Raw genomic sequence first — 20,426 nt, 5'->3', positions numbered from 1 at the left:
ATATTCAGTTGATGCTACATGACGAATCATAATAATATATCATCTCTCTCTCTCTCTCTCTCTCTCTCTCTCTCTCTCTCTCTCTCTCTCTCTCTCTCTTTCTGTCTCTTAAAAACAAAAAACATATCCAACCCGGATTGTTTTTCTCCCATGATGTGAAGACACATCCAACCTACTTCCCCCTCTACCCAGTGAAGCCATTATGTGGACACCTTTTGTTGACAGGTGATTCCAGGCCACTTTGTGAACTCAGGCACTCAGTCCGTCACAGGGCCCCATCACAGGACGCGGGCACTTTCCTCAGCCCTGGGGTCCCTTCCCCAGGTCTCCTGGTAATCTGCCCCTTCCACTCTTGTCCTCAGCAGCCACCACCCTGTCCTCCCTGTAGTTTGGCCTTTTCTAGAGTGACGCATGCATGGAACCACACAGTGGGCCCGTGACCTTTGAGTCGGCCACTCATTCATGCCGCGTGCATCTGTCATCGTGCTTCCAGTTGCTGAGTCGAATTCCGTCCGTTGTATGGATGTCCCACAGCTCCTTCCTTCATTCATTCTCTCTCTGGGGGAATTTGGGGTTGTTTCCAGTTCTTGGTAATAAAGCCTCTTTATGCAGAGAATGGCCAGAGTCCACAGAGCAAGAGATAAAAAACAAAAGTGAAATTGGAAAGCTCAGAAAAGAGCGAGCATGAGTGAGATGGCAGACACGAGATTCAGATGTTTGTAATAATAAGACCGTTGGCAGGGAACTGAGGGGAGATGGCGCTAAGCTTAGGCAGCTGACTTTACCCTTCCCTCAGTGTCTTCCAAGGGCCACAGAATGGTCAATAGAAGACCCCTGGAATCAGCCTTCTTCATCAGGAGGCTGTGCCAGTCCCCACCATGACATTCCTGCCAGTGACGTCCGGATGGGACAGGGTACCATAGCTCTCTGAAGATTCATTGAGAGGAGAGAAGTTTCAGACTGGGCTGGGGTGGTGGCTCAGGGCAGAGCAGTTGCCTAGCACGTGTGAGGCACTGAGTTTGATTCTCAGCACCGCATATAAATAAATAAAATAAAGGTCCATCGATGACTTAAAAAAAAAAAAGTCTTGGACTGATAGATAAAGCTCCTCTTTTGTGAGTGCTGAGCATCAGTGTGAGGAAGTCTGTGGCACATGGACCTTGCCAGATGTGAGCCCCTGGGTGGGTGGGGTCACACCTCTGCATGGAGCCCCAGGGGAACCTGGACAGGTCACCTCACGAGCCGGCTGTGCTGATTAAGCTCCAAATTATGTGCACCAGGCTGAACATGGTCCTCCACTGAAGGCTGAGATGATCCAGCCTCCTTGTGGTTGAGTTAGCCTTTTGTAAACTTAGTTTACGGAGAGAATTGAGTCACATGGAGGAAAGTAGCAAGGGCCACTCAAACGGGGGGATTCCAAAAAAACCAAAAATTCAGGAATGAGCTTTGGAAGTTCTTAAGTCACGTGCATTGGTAGAAAATAGGAGTTATTGGGAGATTTTGGAGCTGGATAATAAGACTTCAGATGTGGCAGGAGTGTGCAGAATAGTGTGATGCTCCCGTGAGAGCTCAAACTTCCCTGTTAAGTGTTGGAAATGTTTTTTTCCTCTGCACAACAGCCCCGTGGTGTCATTATCTGTCCTGTTTCATACATGCAGGGAGACTGGAGGCAGGACAATCCAAGGCAGGAATCTTGAGCTTCAGGTGAGGAAGGCTAATCCATGGTGTCAGGAGTGGAGATAGAGAGTGACAGGTCTGAGGTGAACCTAGCGTCAAGTGTGAGTGACTAAAAGCTGAGCCCTGGTCGTGTGAGACCCACCTTTAGTCCTCTCCTCACCTGCACAGTCCTATGCCCCGATAATCTGAGCACTTTCCTGTAGGGATGGGCTGGGGGTGAGTGGCGGGTGAGGGTGCACATGCCTGCCCTGTGCGCGACTCTCACAGCATGTGCTGCCTGCAGGTGGGACCAGGTCTCCTCTGTTGAGGTTCACAGGTGGCTGCAGAAGTTGGGACCCTCGCACTTCCCTCGGGGGGGCTGGTGCACTTCAGTAGGTCACTGCTTACCAACCGCTCACTGTGCTGAGTTACCCTGAAGTGAGGTCTGCTAATGTGCAAGACCAGCAAATCCAGTTTCCATTACTTTCAGTGTGAGTTTTTTTGGGGGGTGGGGATACCGGGGATTGAATTCTGGGGCACTCGACCACTGAGCCACATCCCCAGCCCTATTTTGTATTTTATTTAGAGACAGGGGCTCACTGAGTTGCTTAGCGCTTCACTTTTGCTGAGGCTGGCTTTGAACTTGAGATCTCCTGCCTCAGCCTCCCGAGCCACTGGGATTATAGGTGTGCACCACTGTGCCCGGCTTCAGTGCGGTTTTAATTTTTTTTTTTTTTTTTTTGAGGCTGACACTTTGGTTTTATTGTTGTCCTGTGTTGGGCTGGGTACAGAAGTGCCCCGGCCACCACTGGCCTCCCAGGAGGAATAAGCAGCAAAGGTGGTGCCCGATGGCTCTTGGCTGCTGATTTGGGCTTCAGGGTTCATACAAGGAGCACAGCAGGCTTCTCAGCCAGAAGTTCAAACTCTGATTCACGGTCAGACTTCACCAGGAAGGAGAGCTGGTCAGAGCGGAAGGAACTTGAAGGAGCAAACGCTACTCTAGGCTTGGTCTTCCTCCTGCTTCCTGGTACCCCAGATGGGCTGTTGAAGCAGCGCTGCCGGCAGCGGGGTTAGTGCCCTGACCAGGCGGGCAGGAGAGCCTGCTCCCTGCTGGAACATCTTGCTAGGTCTGTTGGCGTGGTCACTGAGCAGCGGGCAGGGAGTGATCAGTTTTCTGTAGGCAGCCTTGTACTTTGGGAGCTGGTCCAGTATCTCCGGGCACCATATAGATCCACAAAATGGAAGTGCTTTCCAAGACAAGGGGGCCAAGGCTCCCGTATCTCCCTCTCAGGTGTGGCCGAGATCCCTTCCTGCAGGAAGATGCTGTCTCATTCATAAGTCCTGTCACCACGCAGCACTGAACATCTTTATCAGAGGAGACCTCAGGCTTAGCAGGCAGCCTCAGACTTGCCAAAATACTGTTCATTCAGACTCTTGTTTGTCAAGCCCTCCTGATAGATGTAAAAGCCCTTCCCAGATTTGCGACCCGGGAAGCCCTTAGACAGCCTCTGTTTCAGCAGTCGAGGTTTCCACCTCCAAACCACTCCCCAAGGACTTCGCCTGTGTCTTCCATGTGTGTCGCTGTGTCCACGCTAACTCGTCTGCCAGGCAGGGTGGCAGCACCCACAGGAAAGCCCAAGCCTGCAGTCAGGGAATCTAGCTTCTTAGGGCAACCCCTCCTGCAGGATTCTCATGCCTACAGACCACATGGGTGCAAAGTACCTGGTGGTGCGGAAGCCAGGACCTTCTTTAGGCACAAGGATGACCTTCCCCTGCTTGAGACCACTGCTATGTTGGAACAGTTGTGTCCTTGGATGTTTTCTTGGTTGTGATGATGTCTGGTAGCTGCACAGGAGAGAAGTAGCGCATGCCAACCACCTTCTCAGGTCTGTCGGACAGCAGCAGTTTCACTGCTTGGGAAAGCAGATGTGTAAGCGGCAAACAAACAGTGATCTGTCATCACCGCCTCTGTTTCCTTTACCACTTTGTGTTTAACACCGAGGTCCTCAACAGCGGCTTCATTCACCAGGTCAGCCTTTCTAAAACCCTGGTAACCAAGCTGCCCATCCACGTGGCTGAGGATGAAATGCCTTCGAATGATGTCACAGCTTTCTACTTCACTTTGCCATTCAATTCTTCAAAGGCTTGCTGCTCTTGCTGGCCTCATCCAGCTACTGTGGTGTGTTTAAGAAGGGCCTTCAGCCCCTTATCCATGGAGACTTGGATGATGCCAGCTCCCATCAGCTCTGCACCAAGAATAGGGAGATGCTTAACATCCTTCTGTGGAGCTCCAAATTTATTTTATTATTTATTCACTTCCATGCGGTGCTGAGGATCGAACACAGTGCCTCCCACTTGCTAGGCAAGTGCTCTAGCACTGAGCTATAGCCCCAGCCCCTTCAAATTTATTTTTCTTTCATAGGACTTGACCATGATCGAAGCCCATCAAGGTCTGCAATTCTTTGGTCGCTGCCAGCTCTCCAGATTTCTGTGATTCAGCAGGATAACCAGCAGCATTCCCTGCTGAGTCCAGTCTTAACATGGATTGCACCTTTTCTTCCATTGTTTCGTCAATCTGCTGTCTGACAAATGCCATGGTCTTGGTCTCAGTTTTCCCTCCAATCCCTTGTTTCTCTTTGGAGAGATCCCAACAACCAGTCCACTGACAAGAGTAGCTGCAGCTTTTTCTGGGTATCCAGCTGTCTGTTTCTCTGGAGGGTTTGCTCCTGGTCCAGGGGTTCCACCAGTTGGCCAACCAGGGCCATTTTCTTGGCACTTTTTGATACCAGTCAGCATCATGTCAAATGCAGCAGGCCACATCTACATTCTGGGCAGCCTTTGGTGCCTCCTCCTCCTGGTAGAATCCCCAGCAAGGCTTCAGAGACACGCAGTACTGTCGGTTTATCTTTTATTGCTATTCTGTGTTGGCATGCAGTGGCAAACTTGAGCCCACTTCCCCATCAGGATCCACCCATGGCAGCCACAGCAGGTCTTGGGGACTTGTCAGGTTTCTCAAACATCCTCTGTTCTTCCTGAGATATTTGCATTGCTCCTTGTGGGGTCTTACAGAAGGCTCACCTGTTGATATCAGCACCTGCAACAGAGCAGCCCGGCTCTGATGAGATGAGGTGGCCCTTTTGGTTTGTTTGATCGCACGCCCAGATTTCATTCATTACTTCCATGGACTCTCATTGACTTCTTGGCTTCGAAGTGCATTTGCCTTTGAATTGGGCGAGTCAATATGAATAACTGACACACTCCCTTTGACTCCATAGTTAACATGGCTTCTAGGCAGCAAAGCAGAGGACCCTGAAAAGTTGCTGTCAAATGTCTCCTGGGAGGATCTAGGTGGGACCCTGAAGGCATTGCAGCTGGGGCTCCTAGTGGTCAAGGAGGCCACCATCTTGAGCAGGAGAGGATGAAAGTACAGAGCGCTTCTTGTTTTTGATTTTTAAATACCAGAAAACAAGCAAGTTTAAATCTCTGCTGGGAAACATGTTATTTTCCTATTAACATTTAGATTGTGTTTTGAGTTAGGGGGTCGTATTTTATGAAGTGCACTTTTCTTTTAGGAGCATTTATGCCTAAAATACTTTATTGCTTTGGGGCAACTTGAAAGGCAGGTTGAAATTGCAAAACATTTCTGCTCTATATTCTCAAATCTAGATGAAGATGGGATCCCTTTCAGGTGATGTATTTGTATTGTAAACGTAAATGAAGGTGGAATCCCTTTTCAAAAGAAAGTTGTGTTCACTTTGCATCTTAAAATGTAAAATGACTATATCATGAAGTACCGTTAGTGGAATTTAGATTTTTTCCATTTCTTCTAAAATTAAATCATAGAAATAATATATTCACCTTTCTTCCAATTAGATGAGGAAATGAGATTGAAGAAGATTTTCTGTATCTGTGCATTGAATTGACTCCAACTAATTGTATCTCAAAAAGAAATTTTATTTGGTTGCTAAAAGCATATAGAAGAAGGAAAATGTATCACTAGGCCAGCTCCTCACGTGGGCATAGACCTGCTGTTTGCTTGCTTGTTTATTTGATTTCTTGCTCCTTTATTTTTACTTCTTCATGGTTTTCATTGTTTAGAAGGATAATTCAGTACAGGGTGAAGTTCACTTATGTGGCCCTTGAAAAAAATATTTCTCAATCTTGCCTCTAGAACTAACTGTGGGATCTTAAGCAAGCCACTGTCTTTCTAGAGCTAGAATTTCCATTAAATTCTTCCAGTTTTAAAGGTCTCTAAAATTAAGAAGAAGAAGAGAAGGTTTTGTGGCACTGACTGATGTTCTGTGATACTAACAGGTACTTGTGTGGACTGTGATTAAAACCAAGTCTGCAGACCTGGTTTGGAGCCTCAGCTCCATCTCCATGGTAATAAAGGTAGTTGACATACAGCCAGGGTCAAGTTCTATACCTTGGTATTCCTTCATCCTCATAAGAACCCTGCTTGTGAGACGCTATAATTACACCTGTTTTACAGGTAGGAAATTGAGGCACCCAGAAGTAAAATTACCTCCAATAAGAATCGCTAAGTATAGGGTCAGTTTGGACATAGGCAGTCCGAGGCCAGAGCTGGTATGATTAACGGTTGTGCGGCACTGAAGACCTCTTAATTTCTCAGAGATTACATTTCTTCTCTATAAAATTGAGGACCTCATTAGTTTTATCATCTTTTCTGGTTTCTATGAGGCTGCAATATAGGAAAGCCAAGGATTTGGAAGCAGAGTCGGTAGCACTTAGGAACTTGCTACAGGGGCAGGTCCTCCAGCCCCATTCCCAGCCTGCTGAATCAGAAACTCTGAGGTTAGGATCCAGAAACGTGTTTCCACACACCCTCCAGGTGACTGATGCATGCTAAAATATACAAACCACAGGAATAATATGTATGATGGTGGGTCAACCTGCAGAAAGCTATGTCAAAGAGGTGGGGTTTTTTTGGTCATTTTGGGGATATGTTGCTCATTTTTATGTTTCTTCTCACTTTGTTCTTACAACTCATTATATTGGTAGGTAAGATACTAGCCTCACTTTATTGATGAGGAAGGTGAAGCCTAAAAGATTAAATCACTTGCCCGACCGTCCAGGATGATATTTTTGGCCAAGCTGCAAGAGTGTCTTCAGTGGTGTGACTGTAATTCTGTCTCCCTGTGGTCTGTCACTTTTCAACTTCACACACCCACCCACCCCTGGGTGTCCATTTCCGCACTTACGAAACAAGAGTTGACCAAGTGGTTTCCTGATTCTCTCGCTTCTGGCTTTCTCCCCGGCCATTGCTCTCACTTAAAATTGTGTTTTTCTAGATTCCACAACAGTTTCTGGCTTGTGTCTTCAGACTCTCTAGTCCTCAGTTATGGTTTCTGTTCATAATTTGGGTGCAGAGAACTCGTAGATCTGACCACTTTAGTCTTAGATCTGCTTGGTCTTTGCTTCATGAGAACATGGGCCAGGAGCCACCTGACGCTGTGCTTGGTTTCGTTGGGGGAAGCTGTTTGGGCTGATGGGTTTTCTCTGTCATGGTGAAAACTCTAGTTGTCCTCAGACCTTTTTTCTTTTTTTTTTTTTCTCCTCTTTTACTTTTCCTATTTTGCTCAACAAGAAAGAAGTTAATGGAAGAGAATAGAGACTAACAGGGCCAGAGGCATGATTAACACTTGAATGCTACCTCCCGTGTCCTCTGCAGACTCAGGGTACTGTAGTGAGCACATGACTGAGGGCATCGTGGGTATTCTGAATGACACCCTGGTCCTCTGGTTCTCGGCTGAATCACTGCAGAAATGCTTGAAGAGCAGCAAGGAAATGGTGAAAATATTAGAGTACCCCCTGAACCAGGTACAGCTTTTAAAGGGGTGTTCTGTGCTCTGTGCTCAGCTGCCCGCATTAAAATGGCTTTGCTGCCCTCATTGTCCAGCCAACCCATCCCTTGGCGGGACCTTGGAGGCTGACTTGCCCTTTGACCTCTGCAGTCCTCCCTGATCCGTGGTTTACACACAGTGATTTCCACCGGCTCATTGATGAGGGTGATGGTGATGGTCTTTGAGGATGTGGGTGCTAACGTGAGAAGCTGGACAGGGAAGAAAGGGGAAGAGGCGGGGGAAGCCGGCGGCCTGTTATTCAGGGCCTACCAGGTGTTAGTCACAGTCTGTGGGGCTCTGCACCAATTCTCATTTTTGGGCTCCACAAAACCATGTGAAGAATTCTTGTGGGCTCCATTTTTTTTTTTTCTAATGGGGAAACTGGGGGAGGGGGAACCTTCCCATGTTTATAGACTGTAGACTTTTTTGTTCTGCAATTTTGGATTGCCTTGTTTCAGCTTTCCTTCTTGAAACATTTTGTGTAAATTCAATCTCATGTTAATTTGAACGAGATGACTTTTAAAGAATCAGTTGGCACCACCGAGCCAGTCATTAAATCATATTTAAATTTATATCTGAGAAATCTCTCTCTAGTTCAACATATTTATTCTACAAATGTATATAATCCTTGAGAAGTAAATTTCTAATTAGTAACCAATGACTTGATCATGAAACCCCAGTTCTCAGAAGTGGTGTAGAAAGTGAAGATCACTCTAAGAGCCCGTTGTGGAGTACAGTGGGTGAGAAGTGGAGCTGGTATCCTGACCTGGTAGCCCCTGGCCTGGATAGATCTGAGCGGGATGGATGTGGTCATCTCATTGAGGAAAGACCAGTTTGGATCCTGTTGATCAGCCCAAAAGCCCCAGGTTTTTACTTGTGGTGTAAACCTACTGTTGAATATGTGTGTCTAGTCCTCATGGTAGATCGCCGTCAAAGAGCAGAAAGATAATAAAAATCTCTTGGCCTTCTGGAATAGCATTGTGTGTAGCCAGGGTGAAGATCAAAGGTGTTGGTAGCTTTTGTAAAACTAAGGGCTGAAACTAGACAGATCAAGATGATAATGAAAAAGAACACGTTTGATCATCATTTGGATATTCCAAATAGCATACAACTCAAATGGGGGCACCATTCTGTATTTGCTGGAACCTTCTTTTGTAAATTCTGTCAGATGACAAATTAAAAAAAAAAAAAAATCAAACATTTTACTCATTCTTCAGGGGGTTATAATTTGGGGATTCATGAAAGAACTATTAGATAGATTTATTACTAGTAACACATAGGCTTTTCATGGTCAAAACCGATCCTGTTTGCGGTCAGTACATCTGTGCTATGGACTACTTATTGCATAATCCCAAGGTTTCAATGTTTCTTTCTTTTTTTTTCTTCTTTCCATTAAGCCTTTTTTTTAAAAAAAAAAAAATGCCAAATCAAGTACTTGGTAAAATGCAAACTGTTTTACATTGTAGACATACTGTCTTGTCTATTTGGCTCTGCAGAATTACACTTTGCTGATATAAACAGTAAGCTGCTCAGGGAAGAATTCCAGCAATTTGTCTTTCCCAACCTTGCACACAGCAGACAGCGAGGCAATTTATATACAGCGACTCCCTGTTCTTGTTTAATTTCCTCAGACAAAACAGGAGATTGCGCTGGTGCCTGCCAGTTCAAAGCTGCACAGCGTGTTTGTCTGGCCTGCATTGTCACCTCATGAATCAGGACTCTAGAGCCACAGGGCCTTCCAAGTTTTCCGGTCCAGACCCTGTTGCAGATGAGAACCGAGGTCCAGAATGACTGCTCACTGACCGTCACACAGCGTGTGAGTGGTCGGGTCTGGAGTTGTGTTGTGTTTAACCCAAGGTTTTCCTTCCTCTACCTTCTCTGTAGGTTATTCGAGTTCTAGGGTGAAGACTTAGCCTGCAAAGTGCCATAACTGTATTCTTGCTCTCAGAATCACACCAGCTGATAATGTCATCACCAGTCATGGAATTGTAGGATAAAAGTGTGTCTTGCAGTTATGAGAAATCTAGGCTCTTCCTTTTGTCTCTGAGCTCTTTGGGGCACACCTTCACCTTTATGGGCCCTCCTGATCCAGCGTGGTGTGTGAATCAACCTCACGGCCCAGCTCCTGCTTCCTGGCTGAACAATGTGGGCCTCCTCACACTTACTGTGATGTGTAGGAAAGTGAAACCTCCAAGTGCACTGAAATCTGAGGGATATTCAGGGAAGGGGTGTGCAGGGTGCTGGTTGGACTTCTGCCCAGAGACCTGACCGGGTGGCACAGTTGTCCATGGTGGCCAGTGCTCCCCTCGGAAAGGCTTTGTGGAAGGGCTGTGCTCTCTACGTGCATCTCTGAAAGCTTAGGTAGGAAAGGCACCGTTTGAATTTTCTTGTCTGATAATCAGTAAGCAGCCAGAGAGGTGTCTTGATGTCCCCTTCCTGAGTGATGGGAAACCGCAGCCGCCTCTTTGGAGGAAAGCAGAAGTGTGTCTTGAATTTGGGGAAGAAGTGGTGAGCCACTGAACTGTTTGGCAGATTTGACAGAAGGCATGAACATATTAATTTTTAAAACTGTACTCCTTGGAGCTCTGAGTCTTGGATCATGACTCCTTGGAGTCATGATCGTGCCTTGAGTGCTGTCTTTGGAGGAAGCCTGTGCCGTGTAATGAGAAGACTCACAAGGAACGTGTCACCAGGTCCCCATTTGAGAGGGGTTTGCCTTCTAGTTGGTGGCAAACCCAAACTGTGCTGGAAGGGAAAACGGCCCAGGGACATCCGAGAAGAAAGAGTGCATTCTGGGTAACGGGGCCACTAGCTGTTTGTAGGATGTGAGATTGGATTGTTGTGACAGAGACAGGCTGTGGGTAAACCCCAAGTGCAGCGTAGAAGTTAGGAGAAAAGAGGGGGAACTTGGCAAGTGGGTGGGTGATAGCACCGGATTGTCAGGTGCCCCTGCACACCGGTGCCCGAGCCCCTCGCAGCCCCTAGGTGCAGCCTCAGAGCTCTTCTACTTTCCTGATGACTAAGAACCAGGAAGGTATGAAGCTGGTCATTGCACAAGACGTGTGACACAGTGGCCTCCCTCTTCCTCTTTCCATCTGAGAGGGCGCTGGTGGAAGGAACCGTTCAGTGAAAGGCGGTACCCTGGGCCTAGGGGGACCCAAGATGGGAAGTCCAGTTTCTGAAGAAGACCTGCCCCGTACCCAGTGGGCAAAACGTCGGAGTGAACTAGCCATCAGAGGAAGGAGCTGAACTTGAGTGCCACCGCAGCCCTGGCCTGGGGACCCACAAACAGGTCTCGGAGTCCAGGACCTGCTCCTCCTCCCGGATTCTGTGCAGTGCTCCTGACCTGCTTCACCAGCTGGTCCTTGTTTTGAATTCACGTAGTTTGTCCAGGCTTCTGTCCTGGAGCCACAGAACACTAGTTGGGGGACTCCGTTTGTAAAGGAGAGGCCACTGGAAAGAGGTGACTGGACAGACACCCGCGCCTTCCATTCACTGGCAGATTGTGCGGAAACCAGGCTCAGGAGCAGGCGCACTGCAGCTTGGGAAGCCACTGGGACAGGGACACCTTTGTTTCCTAGTTATAAGGGGTCCCCTGTGGGACATTCAGATGGATCCAGTGACCTTCCTTGTGTGCTCATTGAACCTGACTTACATTGGTGGGTCAATGGCTAGAGCTGAGTCTCCAAATGGTTTTTCTTCATTGGAAGGATCTAGACCACTCATCAGTAGATTGAAAGCAAAAAATAGATCTACTTTAAAAGAAAAATAGCAGCACTTCATTGAAGTATGATATATACAGTATGAAAATCCATGTATTTTAAATACACAAAATTCAGTGATTCTTTTTTTTTTTTTTTAGTACATTTATGGAGTTGTATGACCACCACCACATTCTAGTTCAGGATAGGTTTTTCAATCAGCAGCTTCAGTTGACCAATGATCTACTCTACTGTCTGAAGATTAGCCCATTCTGAATATTGCAAATAAATGCAACCATCCAATACATGGTCTTTGGGCTTCTTTGACTGAACATATAGTTTCTGAGATTCATGCTTCTGTGGCACGTGTCTCTATGGCACTCTTTTTGATTGCTGAGTTGTCATCTGTTGCATGAATTTACTGTCAACCCTCTATCTATGGCTTCTGCATCCAAGACTTCAGTCAACCACAGATCAAAAATATTTGAGGAAAAAAAAATTGTATCTGTCCTGGACATGTGTAGAAATTTTTTTCTTGGTGTTTATTCCCAGCCAATATTTACCTAGAATTTGCATGTTTTGTTTTGATCCTGTAAGTAATCTGGAGGTGACCAAGTGTGCAGGAAGAAGCTCAGGTTATAGGCCAAGGCCACACCGTAGTATCTAAGGGACCTGAGGTGCGGTGGAATCCATCCCTCATAGACACCAGGGACAGGTGCATCCAGCCATAGGCTGATGACTGGTTGCTGCCTCTTGCTATTGTGACTACTGCTGCTGTCTTGTTTCCTGTGGCTCCTATGACAAATTACTACCCACTTGGTAGCCTAAAGCAACAGGAATTTATTATCTCACAGCTCTGGAATCCAGAATTCTGAAATCAAGGTGTGGACAGGTCTGTGCTTCCTCGGAGACTCTTGGAAGATTCCACAGCTTGCTTCTTCTGGCTTCTAGTGGTTGTCTGCAAGCCTAGATGTGAGGTCACGTCACTCCAATCCCTGCCGCCATCTTCCTGTCAGTTCCTCTTTGAGTAGAGATACCTGTGATTGCATTCAGGGCCCGCCCTGAGACCTGGGGGAAGCTGCTGCTCCCAAAATCCTTAACACAGTCGCCTCTTTGCCCACACGTCGGGCAGACACACAGGTTACAGGTATCTGCTGCGGATTTCCTTTTGGGCAACCCACTTCTGGTCCACCACAGGAGCCGTGAACATTCACCTAAGGTTTCTGTGGAGACCTATGGTTTCATTTCTCTTTGTAGATAACCTGGGAGTGGATTTGCCGGTTTGTTTGGTAAAAATAAGTTGAACTTTTAAGAAACTGCCAAACTGGTTTTCCAGTGGCCCTCTTTTGCATTCTTACTGGCTACATATGAGAGTTCTCGTTTCTCCACATTCTTGCCAAGAGTCTGGTCTTTTTAAAAATCTTTTTATTACAGCCATTCTAGTAGGTGTGAAGTGATATCTGATTGTGGTTTGAATTTGTATTTCCCCAGTGAATAATTGCAATGAATATCTTCTCATGTGCTTATTAGTCACCCATATGTAATCTTTGGTAAAATATCTATGCAAACCTCTTGTCCGTCTAACTATTGGCTGTCGCCTTTGTCCGTCATGAGTGAGGCTATGGTTTTGCACTCCCTGGTCCAGCCATTGCCGGGCCTGAGAACGGTGATGACTGAGGTTGGATTGATCAGAGGGCTGGGGCGACCCTGCTGCCCACATGTCCAGGCTGGGGCAAGGCACAATCCCTCTGTTGTCCCTTGTATCGTTTCTTACTGGAGATCCTCAGATACAGCCTTTTGGCTGCAAAATACTATGTCAGGGAAGCCAAGAGACAGCTGCCCTGAACCCTGGTGATTATAGGCTCAGTGATATTTCTGGTTGGCTGTTGTCTGAGGAACAAGGGAAGTGACCTACAGAGCCCCATGATGTATCCTCATTGTCACCTGGTATTTTCTTTCAGAATGCTCATTTCCTAGTTTAATTTTTGTAGTTATTTCTGTGATTATATATTCAATACCTTTCCAGCATTAGATTGCTACATTCCCGTGAAACAGGGGGCCACATCTTTGTTTTGTCACTCCGTCACCAGTCGGTATTCGTTGGATAGTGGAAATGGAGCTCTTCTCTGCTCTTATGGGTGATTGGCACAAAATCACTTAATGGCGGGTTGTTGGTTGAGTAAATAATTCATTTAGTGGCATGCATTCTAACTGTCCCCCCCTTCTTCTCATTCCCAGCGATCTATAACTACAACGCTTCTCAAGATGTGGAGCTCTCCCTGCAGATCGGCGACACCGTCCATATCCTGGAGATGTATGAGGGTAAGTGGAATGGGCTTCTGCCAGGGGCGAAGGAAGAAATGCTGGAAGTTACTCATTAATATGGCTCTTAAACTCGGCATGCTTGGCCGCCCGGCCAGTGCCAGGGAAATTCTGGGAGTTACTCAGGTGATGAGCTCTGTGCTGAGGGTCGTTTCAACCCAGCCCGCCCAATGCCTGGGCGCAGACGTGCCAGACACCAGAGTCGAGGCCGTGGGTGTGTAAGGGACACCACTCTTGGGTCCCACCAGTGGCTGCCCAAGGGTCTGCCTCAGAGCAGCTGTTGGGTTGGTGTGGCTGGAAGGAAGCACTGCAGATGAAGAGCTCTTTCTGCCCAGCACTAAACGTTGCCAGGTTGTGGGGAAATGAGGGAGAGGCTTTCTAAGTGGCTGAGATTCTTTCAGAAAATTAGGTCAGGACTAGAGCAGTCGTCCTGCCCCTGTATTTCTTCCAAGTAGGTCAGGCCTGGGCGGTGGTTCTGGTTAACCTCTCAGTGGTCTGCAGGACAGGACTTAGAACGAACTCGCTGTTGGTCTGCAAAGCACAGGTCCCTACTCAGCTTTGCTAAATCCAGGGTCCCCTCCACATATCTCCTTTTTTTTTTTTTTGGTAAATTTTAATTTTTTGCCAGTTTTTTTAAGTTTACAGAAACATTGGTTGGAAATACAGAGGGTTCCTACATGCTCTCTGATGCCCAGATGCCGGGGTTCCTCTGTTAATAGCAGCTTGTATTGGTGTGGCACATGTCACAATCCATGAGCTGTTTACAACAATCTATTCTTTTTTTTTTTAGTTGTAGATGGACACATTTATTTTTATGTGGTGCTGAGGATCAAATCCAGTGCCTCACACTTGCTAGGCAAGCGCTCTACCTCTGAGCCACAGCTGCAGGCCCACGTATCCACATGTCTAATCCCAACCCCTGGAGCAACCAAAGGGTATCCTGTTCACTGCAGCTGAGGTTCAAAGCAAAGAAAACCCTTTAGGGACCAGTTATCCCCGGTGAAGGCTGGGGTAGGAAGGACGCAGGAAGCTGGGCGGAATCTTCTCACAGTGAACCTTGTTACGACAGCCGGCCCCGTAAATGCTCTTTGGGAAGAATGGCAGAGGTGCCATCTAGAATCCCACTCAGGTACTTAGCAAGGACAGAATGCTGCAGGAGGTCAGGAGGAAGGGTTCAGCCATCACAGAGCTTAGTCACCACCTGGTTGCACAGAGACGCTGCTGCCGCTGCTGCCTGCTTCAGATGGTGACTGAGGGTTGGTCCTTTCCCTTCCACACAACTCAGCGCAATCGCGTATCTCCCAGGGGCAGGGAGAGGACGGAGAGGGCTGCGTGGACTCTTCCCATCTCATTCTCTCACTTCTGCCTTATCCTTCCACTCCAGACCTGGCCAAGCATCAGTCTTAGTCACCAAGACGCTTGTGACGCTTGTGACAATTGACTTAGCTTTTCAGGACTCCCTCGCTTACAGAAACCATGGCCCCGTCCAGCCCCACTAGGCCGTATCTCTTTCTCAGGGGGTCAGATTAGTAGACCACGTCGTCTCTATGAATACACGTTTCCATCTGCAGTGAGGGGCACGGGTTAAATTCCGTGACTCTTCCTCGTGGGCTGGGGACAGTGCATGCTTAAGGATCTCTGGGTGCAAAGCTCTACCTCTTACATTTAGGTTCCAATTTCTTTTTTTTTTTTTTANAACCACTGAGCCACATCCCCAGCCCTGTTTCATATTTTATTTAGAGACAAGGTCTCGCTGAGTTACTTAGTGCCTCGCCGTTGTTGAGGCTGGCTTTGAACTCACGAGCCTCCTGCCTCAGCCTCCTGAGTTGCTGAGATTACAGGCGTGTGCCACGGTGCCCGGCTCCCTCATGATTTTTTTATTATATTAAACAATCCCAACTTTTAATTTCTGCTTATTAAACCTTTGCTCGTCGTCTTCATCTCTACTGTGCCTTATGTCTCACTCTGTTTTGTTAGAAACATTCAGCTAACTCATCAGCAGGCCCAGGTCTCTAATTTTTGTTCCCTTGGCTTCACAAGGTCCGGAGGAAACACTCAGTAACACTCCAAGCCCTCAGAGATCTTTTCTTAAGTCCCCAAGAGGGAAGCAGCCACCAGGATTGGGCTGGATGGTCTTTTTGGGTTTTAGTCTTTCACAGATCTTGATCTGGAAACCTCCACTGCTGTGTTAGCTTGTGTGTGTGTGTGTGTGTGTACGTGCACATGGCATGTCTTGTTGTGTCAAACTCTCCAAATTGTCCTATGGAGTGTGTCAGGGACGAATGGAGCGTTAATGTTGTTAAGAAATAAAGCTGATGATGTCTTTAAAATACAGTCTTTAGATTCTTTTTCCATTTTTATGTGACCATTGAAATTTTTTTTAGGATAGTTAGTTGAAGCACTTTGTCCCCTCTGGGTGTGTACTAATTTTAAGTGTGCACACCTGCTTCCCAAGTAGTCTCACAAGTGACCAACACACATTCCTAAAGGCAGCCCTTCTGTGGACCAGACTAAGGTGGTCACTGAAACTTAATTAAATATGTAGGTTCAGTATTCTTTATCCAAAATGCTGGAGACTAGAAGTGTTTCAGACGTTTTTGGATTTTGGGATACTTGCATATACATGAGGTCTCTCAGGGATGGGACTCAAGTCTAAATGCAAACTTTTTTTTTTTGGATATGCCTTATGTACATACCTGAACATAACTTTATGTAATATCTTAAATAATTCTGTAATAGCATGTGATTTTCCACTGTGGCATCACATCACTCTTTTTTAAAAAAATTTTACTTGTTTTATTTAGTTATACATGTCAGTAGAATGCACTTATGTACTTTGATATACATAGATGGGATATAGTTTCTCATTTTTCTGATTGTATATGTTGCAGAAGCATATTGTCACGCAATCACATAGATACATACAGTAATAATGTCTGTTTCCTTCTACTATCCTTCCTATCCCCACATCGCCCCCCTCCCCTCCCATCACTTCCCTTTACCTAATCTAAGGTAACGCTATTCTTTCCTATTGCCCTCCACCTTATTGTGAATGATTAGAGAAAACATTCGGCCTTTGGTTTTGTTGGATTGGTTTATTTCACTTAGCATGATGTTCTCCAACTCCAACCATTTACTGGCAAATGCCATAATTTCACTCTTCTTTAAAGCTGAGTAATGTTCCATTGAGTATATATACCACATTTTCTTTATCCATTCATCTATTGAGGGACACCTAGGTTGGTTCCATAGTTTAGCTATTGTGAATTGAGCTCCTATAAACATTGATGTGGCTGCATCACTGTAGTATGCTGATTTTAAGTCCTTTGGCTATAAACCAAGGAGTGGGATAGCTGGGTCAAATGGTGGTTCCATTCCCAGTTTTCTGAGGAATCTCCATACTGCTTTCCATAGTGGTTGCACTAATTTGCAGTCCCACAAGCAATGTATGAGTGTACCTTTTCCCCCACATCCTTGCCAACATTTATTGTTGCCTGTATCCTTTTTTAAAAATTTTTAAAAATTTGTTATTAGATCTTTATTTTATTTGTTTATATGCGGTGCTGAGAATCGAACCCAGTGCCTCACACATGCTGGGCAAGTGTTGCTATTGCTGAGTCAAAGCCCCAGCCCTGTTGCCTGTATTCTTGATGATTGCCATTCTGACAGGAGTGAGGTGCAATCTTAGAGTAGTTTTGATTTGCATTTCTCTAATTGCTAGAGATTTTGCACAGTTTTTCATATATTTGTTGATCAATTATATTTCCTCTACTGTGAAGTATCTGTTCAGTTCTTTAGCCCTTCTTGATTGGGTTATTTGGTTTTTTTGGTGTTAAGTTTTTTGAGTTCTTTATATGTCCTAGAGAGTAATGCTTTATTGGATTAATGCTTTATTCACTTTTAGGAATTTTAATAGGAATTGCATTAAATCTATATAATGCTTTTGGTAGTATGGCCATTTTGACATACTACTACATAGTTTATTAATTCTATCTATCCAGGAGCATGGGAGATCTTTTCACTTCTGAGGTTTTCTTCAATTTCTTTCTTTAGTATTCTGTAGTTTTTATTGCAGAGGTCTTTCACCTGTTTTGTTTATTAGATTGAGTCCTAGGTTATTTTTTTTTTCAAGCTATTGTGAATGGAGTAGTTTTCCTAATTTCTTTCAGTGGATTCATCACTGATGTATAGGAATGCATTTGATATATGGTTGTTGATTTTATATCCTGCTACTTTGCTGAATTCATTTATTAGTTCTAGAAGTTTTCTGGTGGAAAACTAGATATAGAATCATGTCATCAGCAAATAGTGATAGTTTGAGTTCTTCTTTACCTATTTGTATCCCTTTAATTTCTTTCTTTTGTCTAATTGCTCTGGCTAGATTTTCAAGGATAATGTTGAATGGACATGGTGAAAGAGGACATCCTTGTCTTGTTCCAGTTTTTAGAGGGAATGCTTTCAATTTTTCTCCATTTAGAATGATGCTGGCCTTGGGTTTCGCATAGATAGTTTTTACATGTTGTGGTATGTTCCTACTATCCCTAGTTTTTCTAGTGTTTTGAACATGAAGGTGTGCTGTAGTTTGTCAAATGCTTTTTCTGCATCTGTTGAGATGATCTCATGATTCTTGTTTTTAAGTCTATTAATATGATGAATCGTGTTTATTGATGTCCGTATATTGAACCAACCCTGCATTCCTGGGATAAACCCCTTTGATTGTGGTGCACTATCTTTTGAATATGTTCTGGTAAGCTTTGCCAGAATTTTATTGAGATTTTTTGCATCTATGTTCCTCAGGGATATTGGTCTAAAGTTTTGTGTTTTTTTTTCCTTGATGTGCCTTTGTCTGATTTTGGTATCAGGGTGATATTAGCCTCATAGAATGAGTTTGGAAGGGTGCCTACCTTTTCTATTTCATGGAATACTTTGAGGAGTATTGGTGTTAATTCTTCTTTGAAAGTCTGTAGAACTTGGCTGAGAATCCATCTGGTCCTGGGCTTTTCTTGGTTGGTAGGCTTCTGATGACATTTTCTATTTTATTACTTGAAATTGATCTGTTTAAAGCATGTATGAGCTCCTCATTCAGTTTGGGTAGGTCATATGTCTCTAGAAATTTGTTGATATCTTTGATATTTTCTTAGAGTATAAATTTTCAACACAGTTTCTAGTTATCTTCGGTATTTCAGACGTGTTTGTTGTGATATTTCCTTCTTCATCTTGCATTTTAGTAATTTGAGTTTTCTCTCTTTTTCCATTCGTTAGCATGGCCAGGGGTTTATCTATTTTATTTATTTTTTTCATAGAGCCTACTTTTTTTTTGTCGATTTTTTTCAATTGTTTGTTTTGTTTTGATTTCATCTCTGATTTTAATTATTTCCTGTCTTCTGCTTTTGGTGTTGATTGGTTCTCCTTTTTTTCTAGGGCTTTGAGATGTAGTGTTAGGTCATTTATTTGTTGACTTTTTATTATTTTAATGAATGTACTCAATACAATAAACTTTCCTCTTAGTACTGCCTTCATAGTGAGACAGAGATTTTGATATGTTGTATCAGTGTTCTCATTTACCTCTAAGAATTTTTAAATTTTATCCTTGATTTCTTCTACTCCATTCATGATTCAATTGTGTATTTTTTAGTCTCCATTTGTAACAGTAGCTTCTGTTTTTTATTTTATCATTGATTTCTAATTTCATTCCGTTGTGGTCTGATAGAATGCAGGGAATTATCTCTGTTTTTTTTTTTTTGTATTGAGTTAGACTTGTTTTGTGGCATTAGATGCATCACTCTTAAAGTTCTGGATTTAGGAGCATTTTGAACTTGGGATTTGGGGGATTAAGAGTATGCAAACTGTACCAAATAGAAGTCAGACACAGTGTGTTTGCAGGAAGTGCTGGCCCAGCTGACACTCATGCAGATCCTGGTTAACTGTCAATCTTGCACCTTCAATACAGTTATTCAGGTGCTGGAGATCCTGCCATCTAGAAGCTAATTTTCTTACTAATTACCATCGTCAAATATTTTCTGTGTCAGGCATAGAATGCTTTCATTCAAAGAAGTGCATCTTTAATATAAAAGTGGACTCCTGTCAAGCTGTGAATGGGGAGATTGAGAACATAAGCCCATATCATGATTTTTCCAAGATCAGAGACCACCAAGTAGCATGTCGGCTTTGCAGAGAGATCATTATATTGGATCCAATTTCTCAATAGTGTTTATTTTATGGGATTACTTTTTAAAAAGAATGCTTGCCTCGCCAGATGCCCAGGGGTGGGTTCTTGTGTCTGCGAAGTACTTAGAATTCTTGGCTGGGGTCTGGAATTTCTTTATGACTTCAGGCAGCTCAGGACTGAGTGCTCTGCAAACATTAAAACACGTGGAAATGCTGAGTAATGACTTGTGTTCAGCGTCTCCTTTCCTGGTCCATCCTTCCTTCAAAGCAAATACACGAAATGGAAGTGCCTGCTGTACAGCCAGCCTGAATGGAAGGCTCACGCTGGCACCAGATCTTGGCCCTGGAGGCTTCCTGTGTGAGTGAAGCTGGGGCTCTCCCTCTGCGCAGCTGCCCCACCCCGCCTTTAAGATCTGCATACCAGACCTGTGTGTGCTTTTCCGGCCTGGACAGGAGTTCCACCCGACATAAGAAATAGCTTTCTGCCCACAACCACAACAGAATACTACTGGGAGCTCTCCCCAGGCTATTTCCTGCCTTGTGGCTGAATGAGTGATTCCCCGAGGGTGGCAGCTCTTCAGTTACTTACCTGCCATAGGTCCTGACATACAGCAGGTGCTCAGCAAATCTCTGTAGTATTTGAGCGAAGAGGAACCAGGAGCCCACAGCCATCCAGGAGGAGTAAGGTGCTAAGAGCCATAGTGGAGTAGGAATG

General features: G+C 45.0%; 1 protein-coding gene and 1 pseudogene across 2 annotated transcripts in view; one reads left to right on the top strand and one right to left on the bottom strand.

Annotated features, from left to right (window-relative positions):
• The window catches only part of Dock5 (dedicator of cytokinesis 5), a 188,982-nt gene that overhangs the window by 39,378 nt on the left and 129,178 nt on the right, over positions 1–20,426 (top strand). For both annotated transcript variants that reach the window (XM_015499468.2, XM_048801569.1), the window contains exon 2: positions 13,460–13,543. In XM_015499468.2, the coding sequence (XP_015354954.2) occupies positions 13,460–13,543 (84 nt within the window). The remainder of the gene's footprint in view (positions 1–13,459; positions 13,544–20,426) is intronic.
• LOC107153827 lies at positions 2,656–3,954 on the bottom strand (annotated as a pseudogene).

Source organism: Marmota marmota, unplaced genomic scaffold (assembly GCF_001458135.2).
Source record: "Marmota marmota marmota unplaced genomic scaffold, marMar, whole genome shotgun sequence".
In the NCBI taxonomy this organism is placed as follows: domain Eukaryota; kingdom Metazoa; phylum Chordata; class Mammalia; order Rodentia; family Sciuridae; genus Marmota; species Marmota marmota.
The sequence above is the reverse complement of the archived record's forward strand: the minus strand, read 5'-3'. Positions and strand labels throughout refer to the sequence as shown.